This window comes from Toxotes jaculatrix, chromosome 1, assembly GCF_017976425.1.
Source record: "Toxotes jaculatrix isolate fToxJac2 chromosome 1, fToxJac2.pri, whole genome shotgun sequence".
NCBI lineage: Eukaryota > Metazoa > Chordata > Actinopteri > Toxotidae > Toxotes > Toxotes jaculatrix.
In genome coordinates, this window is record NC_054394.1 from 7,112,786 (window position 1) to 7,129,826 (window position 17,041).

Consider the following 17,041-nt stretch of genomic DNA (forward strand, 5'->3'; position numbering starts at 1 on the left):
GACCAGAACAATATCCGGGGCTTATTTAGAATTTTTAGGGCTTTACAAGTAGTAATAGCTAACATAAAACAGGATAAACTGGTAGGAAAAGGAACTAAAACAGAGAGAAACCATCAGTGTAAACTGTATAAATAAAATTAAAAGCCTTTCTTGCCCTCCTACAATGACATGACACATAGTAGGCAATTTTTCCTGCTTTTCTGGGACTCTGGCCTCAGCTGAGGGTCAAAACTTATGATGTGGCCTTTAGGATTTTACAATATGTTGTTGCGAAACCCTTTGAAACTATCATTGTGTCTTGATTTGGCAGGTCACAAGCATGCAGCACCGTCCAGATCAAAGAAGATAATTTAACTCTGCTGAGGCCTTAAACCTGAGACCTAGACTCTTACTACAGGAAACCTGCAGTTCCCTTTGGACACCTGGAACACTGAGAGCAACTCACAGCTCCTTGGGAGGATTATGCCATTATAGCTGACGACTTGAGCTTCTTCAGAGTACGACGGCTACAAGGCAAAGTCAGTCCTGCTCCCCTTACACGCAGCAGGAACCATGGATGACCCCTATCAGAACAACGTGAACCAGCAGGTGACAGAGGGTGGAGAGTACATCTACACCCAGGATGGAGGAGGTCATGACGGCTACCCTTACCAGACGGACTATCCTCCACAGGAAGAGGACGCTGCTAGTGACGCCACTGAAGGGGCAGATGATGATGAGCAGATGTATGAGGGGGAGTACCAGGGCATCCCCCACCCCGATGAGATCAAGGAGGCACGACGGGCAGCTCGGGTGGAGGCCAGGAGGAAAGCCCGTATGGCTGCCCAGCAGGAAGAGGAGGAGGAATCCCTGCCAGAGCAATACGAGACCATCATGGAGGACTGCGGCCATGGGCGCTTCCAGTGGATGCTGTTCTTCGTGCTGGGCCTGGCGCTAATGGCCGACGGAGTGGACGGCTTTGTGGTGGGCTTCGTCCTGCCCAGTGCTGAGAAGGACATGTGCATATCCAACGCTGACAAAGGATTGCTGGGTAAGTGACAGGAAAGGGGAGGGATGTGGAAAAACCAATGAGAGGAGTATGTGGTGAAAAGTTAAAACCTTGAGAACTAGTTTTTCATTGCAACATGAAATAGTCATCATTTGAAAAGAATTTAGTTTATGTAGAATTATTTCCAGGGTTGCACTGAGGCAGGAAGTACAGCTGAGCCTGATGGGAAAATCATTAAATTTCAACCCATCCCACAGTTGCTGAGATATTCCAGTTTAGATCAAAGCTGAACTGACTGATAGACCGACATTGTCATCCCTGGAGCCATGCAGCTAGCATGGCTAAAAACTGATTTAGCACACATACTTCTTCTAGACAGATACAACGCCTTTTGGAAACCTACAAAACTCGGTAATTACAATCATCTGTCGAAGAGTTCCAGTCTTTACCCAGAGAGGAGGAACTCATCAGTGAAATGATCTGCTGTTGTGCTTGGTTGAAACAAATCCTGGAAATGTTTGGCTCTTGATGGCAAATGGTTGCAGACCACTGCTTCAAGCAGAAATATCCCCAGCCATTGGGATAAATTAGGAAAAAAGGCTTGGATCCATCAAGGCAAATGCAAAAATAAAGAACATTATCAAGAATGTGTGTCCAAATAGAGTATGGATCTACTGTTCGCCACCAGATTAGCTTCACTGAGCCTTGGAATTGGTGCTAAAAGTGTCTGGAAGGTCACTTGAGGGCCACCACACCACGTTAAATGTTTAATTATGTTAGATACTAGATAGAGAAATAAGCACCTGCTTAAGGGGAGTGTTTCCTCTCTTTCAGTTACCTGAAAGAGAGGAAACCGCTCCCAAATATTATGCCACAAAAGTAAACACACTAAAGAAAAAAAAACAAAACATGAAATTTGTATGCAGCATAGACACAACTTACTGGGAAATGTACCTTGAAAACGTCTGTTCCTCACTTTCTGTTCAGACATCTAAACTGCAAATTAAAGCCTCTCACCTTATTTCCCAGGCCTCGTGTGTAGCCAGACGATGTGGCAGATTGCACATCGCTCATTTCATCTTAACAACAGGCTCCTGGGATGAAGCATTGCAAGAGATTGATGAGGAACCCGGTGGTGATTGTATTCAGTGTGTGTTCCCAGGCTAATATGGAGCATGTTGCAGCAGTCAGAGAGGCTGGCAGCCTGCAGCGCCCGGTGCAGAGCTGTCAGATACGCTTCAGACCTCTGACAGTCTGTGGTAGCAGGAGGAAGGCCTGGCGAAAATGAAATCACAGCGTCTGTTTGTGCAGAACGGGAGGGGAGCACAGATCATTGGCTTAGAATATGAAGTAGATCTGCAGAATGATGCTGTTTGATTCATGCTCATGCTCTGTTCACCAGGTACACGGGAGCAGAAATATGTTTAATTTTAACCTTAGCCTTGGACAGCAGATAGACTGCCAAACGTTTTGTTAAACAGAGGATTGTGGTTGGTGGACTTACCTTTTAAAGGGGTTTTATCATTTAATCTATAGAGTGAAAATAGAAGCAACTTATAGTGGCAGACACAATGTCGGAGACAAAGAAGTGAAAGTCCTAGCAGGTTTTAAATCCCAGACTTGATCTGGTTATCCCAAGGAAATTGCTAAATGTGCAAAGCATCTAATGCATTTCTGGAACAAAACCCAAACTGCAATTAAAAAGGCCATGCATAAATTATGAAGCAGTTTTATGATTCCTGCCTCCTGCTATGAAAATGTTAATCCAGAATATCTTTGGTGCTTAGCATTCATTTCTGTAGTGTTTTTGCACTGAAACTCTCAGACATCATGTCAATCAAGGGAGATGTCCAGGTCTGTGATGTATTTTTCCTTTTGATGAAATATGGCTTTTCACATGGTTCTGAAGATTTTTTGTTGTTCGTTGAGCAGTGATCGCTTCACTGCTCATGCAAACTATCTAGTAAACTGTGGTTATTGTTGTATGACATGTAAAATACACTACTGGCTAGTTTCAATTTATTAAATCAGATTGCACCAATAAAACTTTGTGGTAGATAGTGGTATATGTGCCAAAACTTCACAATGTAGGAATGAATTATTATAAGTGCATACATGAGATATTTAATTTCAGAGTTAGTGATATTCATGCAGTTGTGAATGACTGAAACATCTGACTGATGTTCTTTATTGGCATAAAGTTTTGTAATTTGAGATTTAGTATGTTTTAGTTTTTAGTTTAGTATGCTTTTGTTATGTCATTTAAAATATTCCCAGTTTGCAACATTATTAAACAGATTTTTTACTAAGTGTCACGTCTGATGTGACGTCCATATCCCTTTTTTCTTCAGTCTGAACAAGTCACATATTAGCAAGCCAACTTTGAACTAAATGCTCTGTCCGTTAGCTCAGTTTGCTGTTAGCTCACTAAAAGCTGGTCCAGGATAGCAATTGTCACAGTCATGTTAGCCTTGACTCTTTGTCTCCCGGTGCCCTGAGCAGCCTCTTGTTGAATGAGTTAAGGATGTGCAGCTTGACGTGTGGAGCGCCAGAGCATTTGGATAGTCTAGTAATCCACAGGAAAGGTGCACACTATGGCTCCACGTGCCGTTAAGCTGCTTAGTCCCACTGTAATTAGGGCTGTGTGTAGTAAAAACACAGAGGAGGCAGGAGGTATGGGTCTGAAGGTTTAAACAACACGGTGGAGAGGATGGCTGATGTTGTAAGTTTCAGTCCTGGCACCTGGAGAGCGTATTGCTCTCCCTGGAGACATAAAAATGAAGTACATAATCTTTATTATCTCCTTGGTGCAGTAATGGGCAGCACAGTTGGTCACTGTTATGGGCTGTTGCCTTACAACAAAAAGAAACGGAAGACTAGACTACCTGCCAACTGCATGCTGGGATAGACCACTGTGACTCAGAGTGGGAATCGGCAGGTAAAATTAAGAAGAAAATGAGTTTTGCAGTGATAAAACATTTAATCAAAGTAACAACAAAATCTTGAAAAAGAAAATTCTGATAAGAGCAAAGACAACACCGATAACATCAGAACCACGCTGAAAGCAGTTTTAACAGTATGGAAGTTAAGTGTGAAGAAGGGAAGCTCTCTGTTCATGGTCCAAAACAGTTATTACCTTTATTTCTCTCTCTTCTGGGAATGCTATTATCAGTCCAGGTGTATTTTCTTGGAATGTCCTGTGAATAACCAGAAATATTGATCAGAGCACACAATACCGATCAGGTGCATCACACTGAATTACAGAAGGAAGTCTGACAGTTCTCTTTCCATCTGTGCTCATAAAAGGGTAAAGGGAGCCTCCTTGTGGACAAAATGAGTCTTGGCCTAGTTTTTTCTTTAAATAATAGATCTACCACAATCATTCATTCATTTCAGTGATGTTTGTGCATGTATGTGTCTGCAAATACATCTGTAGAACCTACACTGTTTCAAGAGTGGGTTATGTATTAACTGGATTATAAGTGTACCAGGTCAAAGTGTGTCACAGTTTGTGTGTGTGTGTGTGTTTGCAGGTCTGCTGGTGTATGTGGCCATGATGGTGGGGGCGCTGGTGTGGGGGGGTCTGTGTGATAAGATGGGGAGGAGGAAGTGTCTGATCTACGTACTGACTATCGACCTGGTCTTCTCCTTCCTGTCCTGCTTCGCTCAGGGCTACGGCTTCTTCCTGTTCTTCAGGTTCTGCTCAGGCTTCGGGTGAGACACTTTCACATTCACATTTCATTTCCAGTCCTTGTTTGAACAAAAGACAACTGAGCAGCCTTTTTATACTGACTGAACTTTTCCCTGAATACTGTAATCCTTTTAGTGGAAATAAGTGAGTCTGTAACATTTTTGGGGGGGCAAAGTACATCCAGTTAATTCAATATGATATTTGTTCCAAACTAAGATACCTGATGTAAGATGAGTAATAAGTGGCACTTCCATTAAAACAAACCATGGTCCTTAAGGAACAATGTGGAGGGAGACAGGACATGATTTAAATAGTGAGCACATTTACATTTTACAGTCTATTTCCTTCTTTGGGCTCACATTTGTATTTGCAGTCATTTTTAAATTAGTCAAACTGATCCCAGGCTCATGATTACTACATGGCATTTAATCTAACAAAGGAAGGTTATTTTTGTTTTACTGTTACAGATATGTAATACCAAGAGCCTGTAGCCTAGAACCATAATATTAACTGGTCATGCTGCTTAGTGCTTCATTACAAGCTGGCTCTGTTTTAGTGGACTATACTGGGTTATTCATTTAATCTAATTATTATCTTATTCAAAAACAAGCTCATTGTTTGTGTCTCATTGGCCCTCAGGGGGATTAACTTTGACGCCACTTTCTCTGCTATTATGAAGTCAAAATAATGCTGCTCCACTGGATCCGACCTTATGAGAACATGCAGAAAAGTGTTCTATCCATCAGTTTGCTGTGGAATAGATACATGATAATTACATGCAGGTTGCCATCTACTCAACATGCTGTCATGTGCTGCATGTGTGCGTCACACCACCACACAGTCACATTCTGTTAATACCAACTCAAAGACATATTAACTGTACTTTGTAGTTTGTTTATTTACTTTACCAGAGCATTTCTTCACTACACTAATTAAAACAAGAGAACAATGATCTTTGCTTGTTCTTAATGTGTTAGTTTTAGTGCTGAATTCCTGCTGTCGCCAGCACCTTAGGATGAAGCTGTTGCTGTGCACAGATTACTTCTGCAACTTTCAAAGACACATTTCTTATGATAATGACTGCAGCCTGAGCTTACCCGGACCTGCAATATTGATGCTTGAGCTTTTTGCTAAGCCAAAGAAATACAAGGTCACAGAACTAAAACGTTCAGCTGTTGCTGATTCACGGCCATAATGAGCCCCATGTTAGTCATTAATGCTCGCATCTGCAGAAGAACTGTGGCCATTTCGCTGGCTTCAAAAAACACAAGGAGCAGCAGATTCCACACCCCCATTAAAGAAGATTAATCATTGTTATAAAAAATAAAGAAAGTAGTGATTGTCTTGGTGTTAAACACGCTGAAGTGTATCTTCTATAGTCTTTTCTCTGCTGAACTGACAGTATATGGTTACTTTAGTTTTGGTTATTTATAGTTATATTGTTTTTAAGTCTGTTTAAATCAGTTTTAATCTCAAATGTGAGATTAGTCTGTCATTGCAAAATGAAATGCCAAAGATCAGATTAATGGAAGTTGTTGTGAATAAATTCACAAAAGGCATTTTATTATATGTACTGAGTCATAACTTTAAAACTGTCCTCATATTAGATTTTCTATCTGGTAAATTAATCAGCATATCAGATTTTTTTTTCAGAATCTGGGTAATAACTTGTAGGTTTTAATTGCTGCTTTAGATTATTACATTTCAAAATTAACCCTGACATTAAAGCTATTTTCGTACATTAGCAAAAAGCTGAGAACGTTCACAACATAAAAGGTGATTGTAAACATTTAGTGAGAAAAGACTATGTTTTGCTATTTATTTGCTAAACCTTCAGGAGAAGATAGATCCAATAAAAACCACCCACAGAGAGATTCTCCAGTGTTACTGTGTCAAGTTGTTGCTGAAGCCTTTACATTTCATTTTTCAATACTTTGAGCACCATTGAAGTCTTTATGCCTCTCCACTGGAAATTATGTCGAGAAGTCTCTGTGACAAATATCTGAAAGTCTGGATCAACTCAACCAAAATCATCTGCATGGCTATATACCACTAGTGGTGCGCGACCAAATTCTGTGTAATCTGAATGAAGATACTTGAAATGAGGAAAAAAAGTACAATATTGTTGAATTCCTAGATCTCAACATTACAAGCAACCTAAGAGCTTGAATACCAGTAAAATCGTCAGGAGATGATGGACAATGTCTATAAAAAGAAAAGAATCATTTTTTGAAGACTCAGATGTCTTGTGATTCCTCCTCCAGAATTGGCGGCTCCATCCCTATAGTGTACACCTACTTCACCGAGTTCTTGCAAATGGATAAACGTGGAGAACATCTGAGCTGGCTCTGTATGTTCTGGATGTTGGGAGGCCTGTACGCCTCCTTCACTGCCTGGGGAATCATCCCTCACTATGGTAACACACACACACACACAAGCATGCTGACTAACAAACAGGCACACACACACACACACACACACACCTACAGTATATAAATGCACACAAAGGCTCACAGACATTCAAATATACTGTACACAAACTCAGAAGACAGAGATGATTTAATGCTTATTTGACTTTTAATTAAAATTCAAATAAGTGCAGGAGCACTCTGAGACGTAGGACTTCTACCTTCAGTTTGCATGAACAGCAGGAAGTGGTTCAATCAATTTCTTAGCTCCTGTTTGTGCTTGCTAATGTGTCTTAACTTAAGAAGTTATCTCAGCAATTACTTGTTAAATGTGAATAATTCACATTAACTGAACATCTTGGCAGTATCTGGTCTAGAAAATAATTTTACGGGACTCCAAAACACACCCACGGTTACCTGTGTGTTTACTGTCAGCTTTTTAATCAATGCAGTCTTTCACATGCAAATGAATCATGCAAAAATTTGTCTATAAAATACATTTTATTTGTATAAAATCTGACAATAAAAATGCTTTTAGTCTTTTGTTGCACTGCAGTAATTCTGTAATTTGGACTGGTTCTAGACAAATTAACTTGGTCTTTACTGGACTGTTTTCCAGGCTGGGGCTTTGCCATCGGGACAGAGTTCCAGATCCACAGTTGGAGACTGTTTATTCTGGTGTGTCTCTTCCCTGCGCTGGCTGCACTCATTGGAGTCATCTTCATGCCGGAGAGCCCACGTTTCCTCCTGGAGGTCAGATACTGGAACCTCTTAGATTCAAAGCTAGTAAATACAAGTGCTGTATCTTAATATCCATTATCTCAGTGTACAGTATTAAACATCAGGCTGTGATTGGTTAAAAACGTTGAGTCATCAGCCACCACAGCAACATGCCACTGCTGTGCAAAGGTAGCAAAGGGCTGCTAAGGCATCACCAGAAGACCACCCACCCCTGTTTCTCATCCAGGACATTGTCAGACCTTTAACCACATGTGGTATTGTATTTGTATGTTACTGCTCCGACATGTTCATATCACACACCCCCAAACTATCACACATTGCCCCCTCTGATAAGAGGCAGACCTCATGGGAACATTGTTACTCAGCTGCTTATCTGGCTAGAGTTTATGTGGGAAAGTTTCAGTCGTCCGACTGAAACCTATGATTAAAATGGTTGTTTTTACATATAATATACTATATAACTTCTACTAAACTCACAAAAAACTCTGAGAAGTTTCACAGACCACTCCGGTTATGTAGATATTCATGATTCATAGGAAAGTTTGTATGTGATTTTTTTCCTTTTCTCTGTTTTTTGTTTCAGAATGCTCGACATGATGAGGCCTGGATGATCCTACGACAAGTTCACGACACAAACTGGAAGGCCAAGGGGGAGCCAGAGAGAGTTTTCACTGTAAGTCTTTGTACTTAAGGAATACTTAATAATGGCAGCATACACAGCCTGGTTTGTGACTGTGGTTGTGATGGACAACACAGACCTGCCTTATTATAGCAGGAAATGCACGGGTGTCTCTAGTCACAGTAACAATGATTAAGTGTAAGCCATAACAGGAAATGAGTATCCACAATAGACCTTTTTTGTAAGGGCAGCATTTTGTAAGTGTAATTAATAACACTAATGATGGCTGTTACTGTGCATGCTGCCTCACTGTCGCAGCTTATTGGGGTACTTTGAATGTAGCCATCATTGGTGTTATTCATTACATCTGTGCTGTTCCTGCTGTGACAAATGTCACAAAAAAATAAGTGGGACATGAAAAAGCTAGCTATTTATGTTATTGAGTTTTCAAATGTGAAGTTATCCAGTAGCATTTCAAACACTAATGTACTGCATTGTGTAATGTACTGTGCCCATAGTACATAACTAACAAACACAGTACAGTACAGTACAGTACAGACAGTATGAACACAAAAGCTCCACATGTTTAAATATTGGTGCAGCTGTTACACAGATCTCCTAATGATGACAGATTGTAATTTGGAATGGTGGCAAATAAGAAAAAGGTAAATGGATCTTCATAGTCTGCATTTTCCTTTCTAATATATAACACGTTTACCCTGTTTAAATTCTTGAAAAGAATCAGTATGTTCTGAATTTCTGTTGACAGTCATCTTTAAAGCATAGAAGCAATTTATTGGTTATTTAAAAAAAAAAAAAGTAATGCACTCAGTGTGTAGAAATAATTAACAGTAATGAAGAAGACAGTATTAACTATATGTTCACACCTGTGTCTCTTTCTGAAGGTGACCAACATTAAGACCCCACAGACTCAGGAGGACGAGTTCATAGAGATCCAGAGTGAAACTGGGACCGCCTTCCAGCGCTGGACCGTCCGACACATGACCATGCTGCAACAGGTCTCCAAAACACTCCCACGCTGAAGTACAATTAGAACAGAATAGGAACTTTGTGTTTCTTAACACTAATTATCAAGTTTCTACTCCTTTGTCTTCTTGCAGAAATGACATGTTTCTGTCTGCCCATCTTTCAGGTGATGGCTAACATCATGTCATTATCAGCTCCAGAGCTCAGACTGCAAGGCCTCTTCCTGGTTATTGTCTGGTTCTGCTTGGCCTTCAGGTAAAAATATGCTGTTTAATATGGAAATCCATGCTAGGATCTGAGCCTTAAGAACCTAGTGGAATACACTTATCCTCCCATCAGTTGAAATTCATATTCAAATCAGCAATTTTCAAATTACGAACAGTGGAGATTTACAGCAAGGAGAGCTAACTGAAGATAGACATAATCTCACTGGTAAAACTAAGGGTCAGTTCCACCAAATCACAAAAAAGAAAAAAAAAACATTGCATAACTTACCCCAGTAGTGTTGAGTTGCTATATGCAGGCTATTTTTGGTTTTATGTGTTTGTATTTCTCTATAATAAGCCTGTCTCTTGTTCCTGTGTGTTACAGCTATCACGGACTGGGAGTATGGTTCCCTGATATGATCAAGTACATGCAGTATGAGGAATACGAGTCTAAGGTCCGAGTGTTCCACCGGGAACGGGTTGAACGGTTCCACTTCAACTTCTCTCTGGTCAACCAGATCCACCGTGAGGGAGAGTACATCCATGACAAGTAGGTCCCCTCAACGCTGCCCCTCTATTATGTGACAATTCACAGTTTGTTTTCACCACTGCTTAATGTCACATCCTTCTTTTCATTTAGGTTTGCAAACATTGAGATCAAGTCTGTGAAGTTCGAGGATTCTCTGTTTGAGAACTGCTACTTTGAGGATATCAAGTCAACCAACACCTTCTTTGAGAACTGCACCATCAAAAACACTGTCTTCTACAACACAGGTACCTCGTAGAATTAGTGATGAATGATTGTAAAATGTTTATGGTACTTTTACACTGCAGGCACATTAAGGCCCAGAGCTCGAAAAACTCAGCTCATTAGTTGTATAAAATACTATTAACACACTGCTCTAAAACAGTCACCTTAGTCAAAGCAACACTTTGCAGTGTGTTTATCCTCCAGCACTGAGAGGAGAAAAACTCTGTACAGTCTAATGTGAAATAAAAAACAATAATCTGTAACCATCGCCTACATCCATTGGTTCTCTCCAGACCTCTGGCAGGAAAAGTTCAAAGACTGTCGAATGGAGAACACCACTTTCCTCCACCCAAAGAAAGGATGCCATCTGAACTTCCAGGAGGAGAACGACATTGTCATCTACATGGTCAGCTTCTTGGGCAGTTTGGCTGTGTTGCCTGGCAACATCATCTCAGCATTATTCATGGACAAGATAGGACGGATCAGAATTATAGGTGAGATCAGCACAAAGTGGCAATACACAATAAATGCAGTAAACCTAGGGCAGATCGGGTTTTTCTGAAGTGTTTGCTGTATCTGTTTCAGTAATCCATCATCTGTCTATCTATCTAGGTGGATCTATGCTGGCATCATCTGCCTGTACTTTCCTCCTGCTGTTAAGCTTCAGTCAAGGAGCAGTAATATGTTGGCAGTGTCTCTTCTATGCTGTCAGCGTGGCCGCCTGGAATGGGCTAGAGGTCATTTCTGTGGAACTCTATCCATCCTCTAAAAGGTACAGTCTAACTCAATTCCCTGTGTTACCTTGCTGGAGTATCAGTTTCCCCAACTGGGACAGAGCTGCTAACGCTACACTTAATATATTAGCATCCAGACCTGGCTCCCATGAGGGAAATACTTCACAGTCCCAGAACTGAAAGGCTCTTTTTCTAATGTAACCTGTAACCTCATCAATTAATGTAATGTGCTAATGATATGCTGCTTGGCTCAGAAAGTGACGTTACGTCAGCGTTATTACTGTAGACAGTACATTAATGAGCTGGACATGCATGGGATGTGGAGAAATCCAAACCTTGATAGACCTTCCATCACTAGTTATAGTTGCTAACATAGGACAAGACAGTTGCTGTTTGGAGCAAAAAAAATTTGAGTTTCATCTTAGCAGGTTATTTAACGGATGACCATTACATAACATTATACATCTAATCTTTCCTCTGTCTCCACAGAGGGACAGCATTTGGTATCCTGAACGGGATCTGTAAGTTTGCAGCCATCATTGCCAGCTTCATCTTTGCAGCCTTCATTGGCATCACTAAGATCATCCCCATCTTCCTGGCCTTCGCCGCCCTCGTCTGTGGAGGTCTGGTGGCTCTCAAGCTGCCCGAAACCCGGGAGAAAATCCTGTCTTGAAAGGCCAAACTTCTGCAGCCTCCAGGCCCCAAACACAGTATAGCTTATGGGGAAAGCTTTGTGGAAAAGTATCAGCTTAAACGGAAATGGAAAGACAAGAAAGAAAGGCCATGCTGTGCTAGCTGTGTTTCTGAGTCTGTCATGGTCATATGAATAATAATGTTGAAAACCTGTTTGGTTGCCTACATGGACCTGTGGTTGCTTTCTGTTCCCTCTGTAAGCTCCTCAGGCTGCCCAGCTTTTCTGACACACCATATGAAACTAGTGTTTGTCATTTCCTTTTTATCATGTACTGCCCACCCCTCTATGCACACTCACACAGTGTAGCCACATTTGTTTTGTTTGAGGTTTGTGTACAAGAAAGATTACTATGAGATGAAAATGTGTCTGTACTTGAAAGGTGATGTAGTTCATGTTACCATGTTGTGCTTTGATTTCATTCCCTGCTAAAGAAAAAAAAGGAAAGACAGAGGTACATAAGTAGTAGTCTTAACTTGAACTGGATTTGAAGCCTGTCGCATTCACTGCCGAGGCTCAGCAACAATATCACTGCTGGTGTTGTTACTCAGAGAAAACACCTCTTTCATTCACCCAGTCTCTATTTATTCTGTCCTGCCCTGTGGTGTCTGTAGTCTTCTTTAGTACAGATGTTATTGCTTGGTTTGTTCTCTCTAGACATAAACCTGGATTGACCTTTTTATTATATCTAGGAGATGTTTTTTTTTTTTTTTTGATCAAATTCATTTCTGTTCATTTCTCCCTCTTGATCCAAGTCCAACCTGAACAGCCGACTGGATTTTCCTCCTGTTTGTTGTCTTGTCCTGAACTCTTGAGACGTTGTGTCCGTCCTTAACTGTAGAGCTGTGTTCTGTAGGTGGTGATAACATAGAATCAGAGTCTTATCTGTCACATCTTGCCATGACAAAGTGTAAGGAATTGTTCTGTTCTTGTTTATTGATATATTTTTTCGTCTTTTTTCTAAAAAAGATAATGATGCAAAACTGTGAGATTAGATGTTTTGATATGATGCTCTCATTTTAACGTTCTGATGAAGAACTGTTTTACAGAACCTGCTGCATTTCTGACAACGTGTGTCAAGATTTCTAAGGAGCATGTTACTTTTTTGGCATGACTGAGCTGTGTGTGCGTGTGTGTGGTTGTAATCGACGTCTGTGAATTTAATGAAACACAATAGTCTAATTACCAATACTATATTTGTTGTTGTACATACAGTATTGTAGACCTGTGTATATTAGTTGTAAAATAGTAGCTCCATCATGACTTGAATAAAGCTGAGGGCTCGTGATCCAGTTTTTCCTGGTTAATAATAGATGCAGAATGTGAACTGAACACATGAACCAAGTTGTGTGAATACTGTGAATGGTAGACAGTTTAAGATTTAAGAAATACTTTGACATTTTGGGAAATACAACTAGCAGACCATTAGCTAAATAAAATACAAGGGAAATAAAATCACAGCAGATGTGATGATGAATTTTCACTTAAATGTAAAGATGTCAGAGCAGGTGCAGTGTCCACTTAAAGAAAGCCTAACAAATGAATACATACTTTCCAAGAAAAGCACAAAGGGATTATTTACTATGAAACACTATTGGGAAGGTTTAAAATGTGTTAAATTAGAGGACAGAGTATATTAGCATTTCAGTGTTGCACAGAACCTTGAGATTTTTGTTTTGTTCTGTGATGTAAGAATAATATTAATAATAATAATAATAATAATAATAATAATAATAATAATAAAAACATGAAATTGGAAGCATTTTTGTTTTGTCAAGACAAATAGGAATCAATCGCTCTTTCATTATTCTTGAGATAGTCTTGACCTCACTTTATATTTTATGCATGATATAAGTGAGTGGGAGCTCAACATAGCATGTTCCCATGTCAGCAGCAGCTGTGTGTGTTGGGGGGCGGGGGTGTAAGTAAGGAGGGATTGTAAAAACATGGCAGGATACAAGTGTGAGCAAGTGCCAGTAGTAGGAGGACATGTTTACTCTGGCAGAGGTGTGAAAGACGCTCTGCTGATCTGTCCACCAGGTTTATCAGAATGTCAGACTGCGGAGGCTGGCAAGCACAAGACTCACGTTTTATATTAACAGTAAATTTTCATCTTGTTTGACTTTAGTTCAGATTTGGCCCATCGCTGTTGCTTACATTAATGACATACAGGTGTTTACTATTGAAGGAGGAGCACAGTAATAGAATATTACCAACATTCTTACCTAGTCTGTAGTCAGCTCTTTGTTTCCTGCTTGGACAGGACAATCAAATTTATTTCAGTCTTTTCTGCTCTGTTATTCTGTCGAATCCTGTTATATGATTCGGTGAATGTCACTCTCTAACAATTAGATGAAATTTACTGTCCACCTCTGGCTGACCCCTCCAGTACCAGCTATGTTTCACACCTAGGGTGCAGAATGTATCCCCCTCACCTGCCACCTCACCCGCTGACATGTTTACACACACACACACACACGCACACACACACGCACACACACACACACACACTGAAACACACTGAACGAAGCTAATATAACCACACATATCTGAGATAAATAAGACTAATTCAGAATAAAGTAATACTGCATTTACAACTTTTTAAAATTATTTTTATTTTTATTTGCCATCGTCTGTGTTGACTGTAACATGGTCCAAGACTCACCAAAACTAAAATCTGGCAGTGGTCTTTGCAACAGGAAAAGTGGTGTCCGCTCAGCAGAGGTTATAGCAGAGGTTTACTTCTTCTGCGCCTAAATTAGTCCACATTAACATGCAGTTAGAAGAATTATGTGAAAGAAATCTTACTGATCTTCATCAAGGTTATCCCTCCAATAATGTGAAGCACTTTTGTCTTGCAGTGTGTCAACCAAAGCAACATATTCCAATAGATTATCCCTGTGAAGTTGTAAGCAACTGCTTCAGTGTATAAAATCCTGTCTCTGCGAGGGTTTTCCTTTCTTTGGTGGTCGAAGATCAAGGTGATTTTTTTTTTTTTTTAGTCTTTCACTGTCAGAGCTCCAGGGACACTCAGAGACGTTAAATCTTCCTAGAAGAAATTCAGGAACCATTTTAAAGGGGAACTGCACTGATTTTCACATCAAACATCTCTTGAAGAGTGAAAAAAGTTGAATAAATCTTTTTGTGGCTCCAGAGATAGCTACATGAAGTCCGATAAATTACCACAAGTGATGTCTTGATGTCACTTGAGTCAGAGTTGGCTAGGGCTGAAGACTTCGAGTTTGAAAGTGAAAAAAAATGGGGATGAGATTACCAGACCTCTGTAGCGACTCCTCATCTCTGCTTAAAGACAGTGGCTTAAGTCTCCAACCAAACAGTTGGCAGTCAAGTTGCATTGTGGGTGGCGTAGTCTCCAGGCTTTGACAATGAAGAAGAATATGCAGAAGAAAAACTACTCAGTATTTTGACTAAGCTGAGCAGCTTCTATATTATTTAACTTTCCTTGATACATTTCCGCCTTACATGGTGAACTGTTTCAGTTCTTTCCTCTAATTTTTTTTTTTTTTTGTATCACCAACCCAGTTTCACTGGAATAATTTAAATGTTTTATTTAATTTAATTTCCAGCAGAGGGAGAACAGTGGAGGTCGTGGTGGGGTTGAATGACACGGGAGGCCCAGACAGGTGGCAGGCAGCCCAGCCTCGGAGCCTGCTGTGGGTGGGCATCCACCCAGAGGTGCCAAACTCGCAGCCAGGCTCCCACAGCCTCACCTCGGTCAGGGTGACTGGCAGGGTCGCACAGCGGGTTCAACCCCAGTTCACCATGCCCTCACCCTGACACAGCACACACTTTTACGTTAGTTTGTTTGGTGTGTTGTGTATTTTATCCTCAGATGATTCAGTAATATTATGACAGGGCTTCTCTGTTCTGGTGAAAGTAACTCCTGGATCCTAAAGGACACCGTCTATAAATGCCAGACAAACAAGCATTTTAGACGCTTTTTTGTTTCTTCAGTTTGTTTCGCGGAACATTTTTAACAGTTATCTGCATTGCACTGCTGCACTGCTGTAAGCCCGTTCCATCAGGGAGGTTCTAAGCCAACCACAAAGGGCTGATGCTTCATGGAAACTGAGCCGAGAGAAGCCAGAATCGTCCCCGGTGTTGAATAGGGTTGAGATTTATGACAGGTTTGATGTTAAGATGATTTAACAAACAACAGAGACTCCAAGGAAAAAGAACAGAACAGATAATATGGCTTATAGCTCAAAAGAAAGGGGGTTGGCTGCAATCAGGCTGGATGGGGAAAATAAAGTGAAAAGCAAAGATCCACTCACACAGCATTCACTGAGACATGCTGATACTTGAGCAACTGTGATTTAGACTTTACAAAGGGTTTTCAGTTTTTTTCACAGATACATGTATGTATATGTATGTCTGTATGTCCGTATGTATGAATATGTGTGTGTGTGTGTGTGTGTGTGTGTGTGTGTGTGTGTGTGTGTGTGTGTGTGTGTGTGTGTGTGTATACAGAAATTCTATAAAACCACATTACGATTTTCAATCTGTATTGAAATGCATTGTTCTTTCCCAGTAGATCTGATGTGGTAACAACATTTTCTTCTGCTCTACATGCAGAGAAAATGAAAAGGAGGTTTAAGGAGAACAGAGAAACGAGGGGAGAGACGGGGACAGAGGAGGTTAGCAGTGGCAGTGTTTTCCAGCATTCCTGGTTCTCACAGCTGAGGTGTGAAGTGACGCCCCCAGACTCATCAGTTCTCATCAGTGTGAAACCATCACACCTCTGCTTTAACTGGATAATACAAGTCATTAAGCTTCATTAAACCTCAGTCTATTTACATTTACATTTTAGCCATGTAGGACACAGGTTTTCTGTCCAGAACAGAGAAGGGGAGCAGCAGTAGGATAAGCTTCACTTCCTCAATCAAGAGAAATAAAGTAAAGGGTCAGAGATGACAGCTCACACCTGAGTTGCTGAGACAATAAAATGATCATGCTGGTGAGAAATGGTGCGAAATAAAGTGGAGAGGATCAAGAGAGGGGTAGAAGACACTGCTGTCAGGTTCAAGGTTGGAGTGAGGTGAGGAGAAAGGAGAAAGGTGTTAGGACAGGATCAACTCTGCTCTCTTAATCATCAGAAATAGAGCAACATGATTTGCGCTCATCCCCATACCCCATATGTAAGAATCACTTTCCAGTCCAGTGAACAGCCCCAAGTCCCTACTTCCCATACTATGCATACTACA

At 40.6% G+C, this 17,041-nt stretch overlaps 1 protein-coding gene across 1 annotated transcript; it reads left to right on the plus strand.

Moving 5' to 3' along the window:
* Positions 1-552: 552 nt before the first annotated feature.
* On the plus strand, positions 553-11,798 carry sv2ba (synaptic vesicle glycoprotein 2Ba). Its single transcript, XM_041035888.1, has 12 exons — positions 553-1,030; positions 4,522-4,702; positions 6,944-7,095; positions 7,707-7,840; positions 8,412-8,501; positions 9,353-9,466; positions 9,601-9,689; positions 10,026-10,190; positions 10,281-10,414; positions 10,685-10,885; positions 11,004-11,163; positions 11,615-11,798. The coding sequence occupies exons 1-12, from the start codon at positions 553-555 to the stop codon at positions 11,796-11,798; spliced, it is 2,082 nt and encodes a 693-aa protein (XP_040891822.1).
* Positions 11,799-17,041: the final 5,243 nt, after the last annotated feature.

Bases quoted from the DNA above. Each gene is read 5' to 3' on its own strand.
- sv2ba (XM_041035888.1), top strand. From the start codon at position 553: ATGGATGACCCCTATCAGAACAACGTGAACCAGCAGGTGACAGAGGGT. The intron at 1,031-4,521 runs GTAAGTGACAGG...GTGTGTTTGCAG, and splicing joins CGCTGACAAAGGATTGCTGG to GTCTGCTGGTGTATGTGGCC. The intron at 4,703-6,943 runs GTGAGACACTTT...TTCCTCCTCCAG, and splicing joins AGGTTCTGCTCAGGCTTCGG to AATTGGCGGCTCCATCCCTA.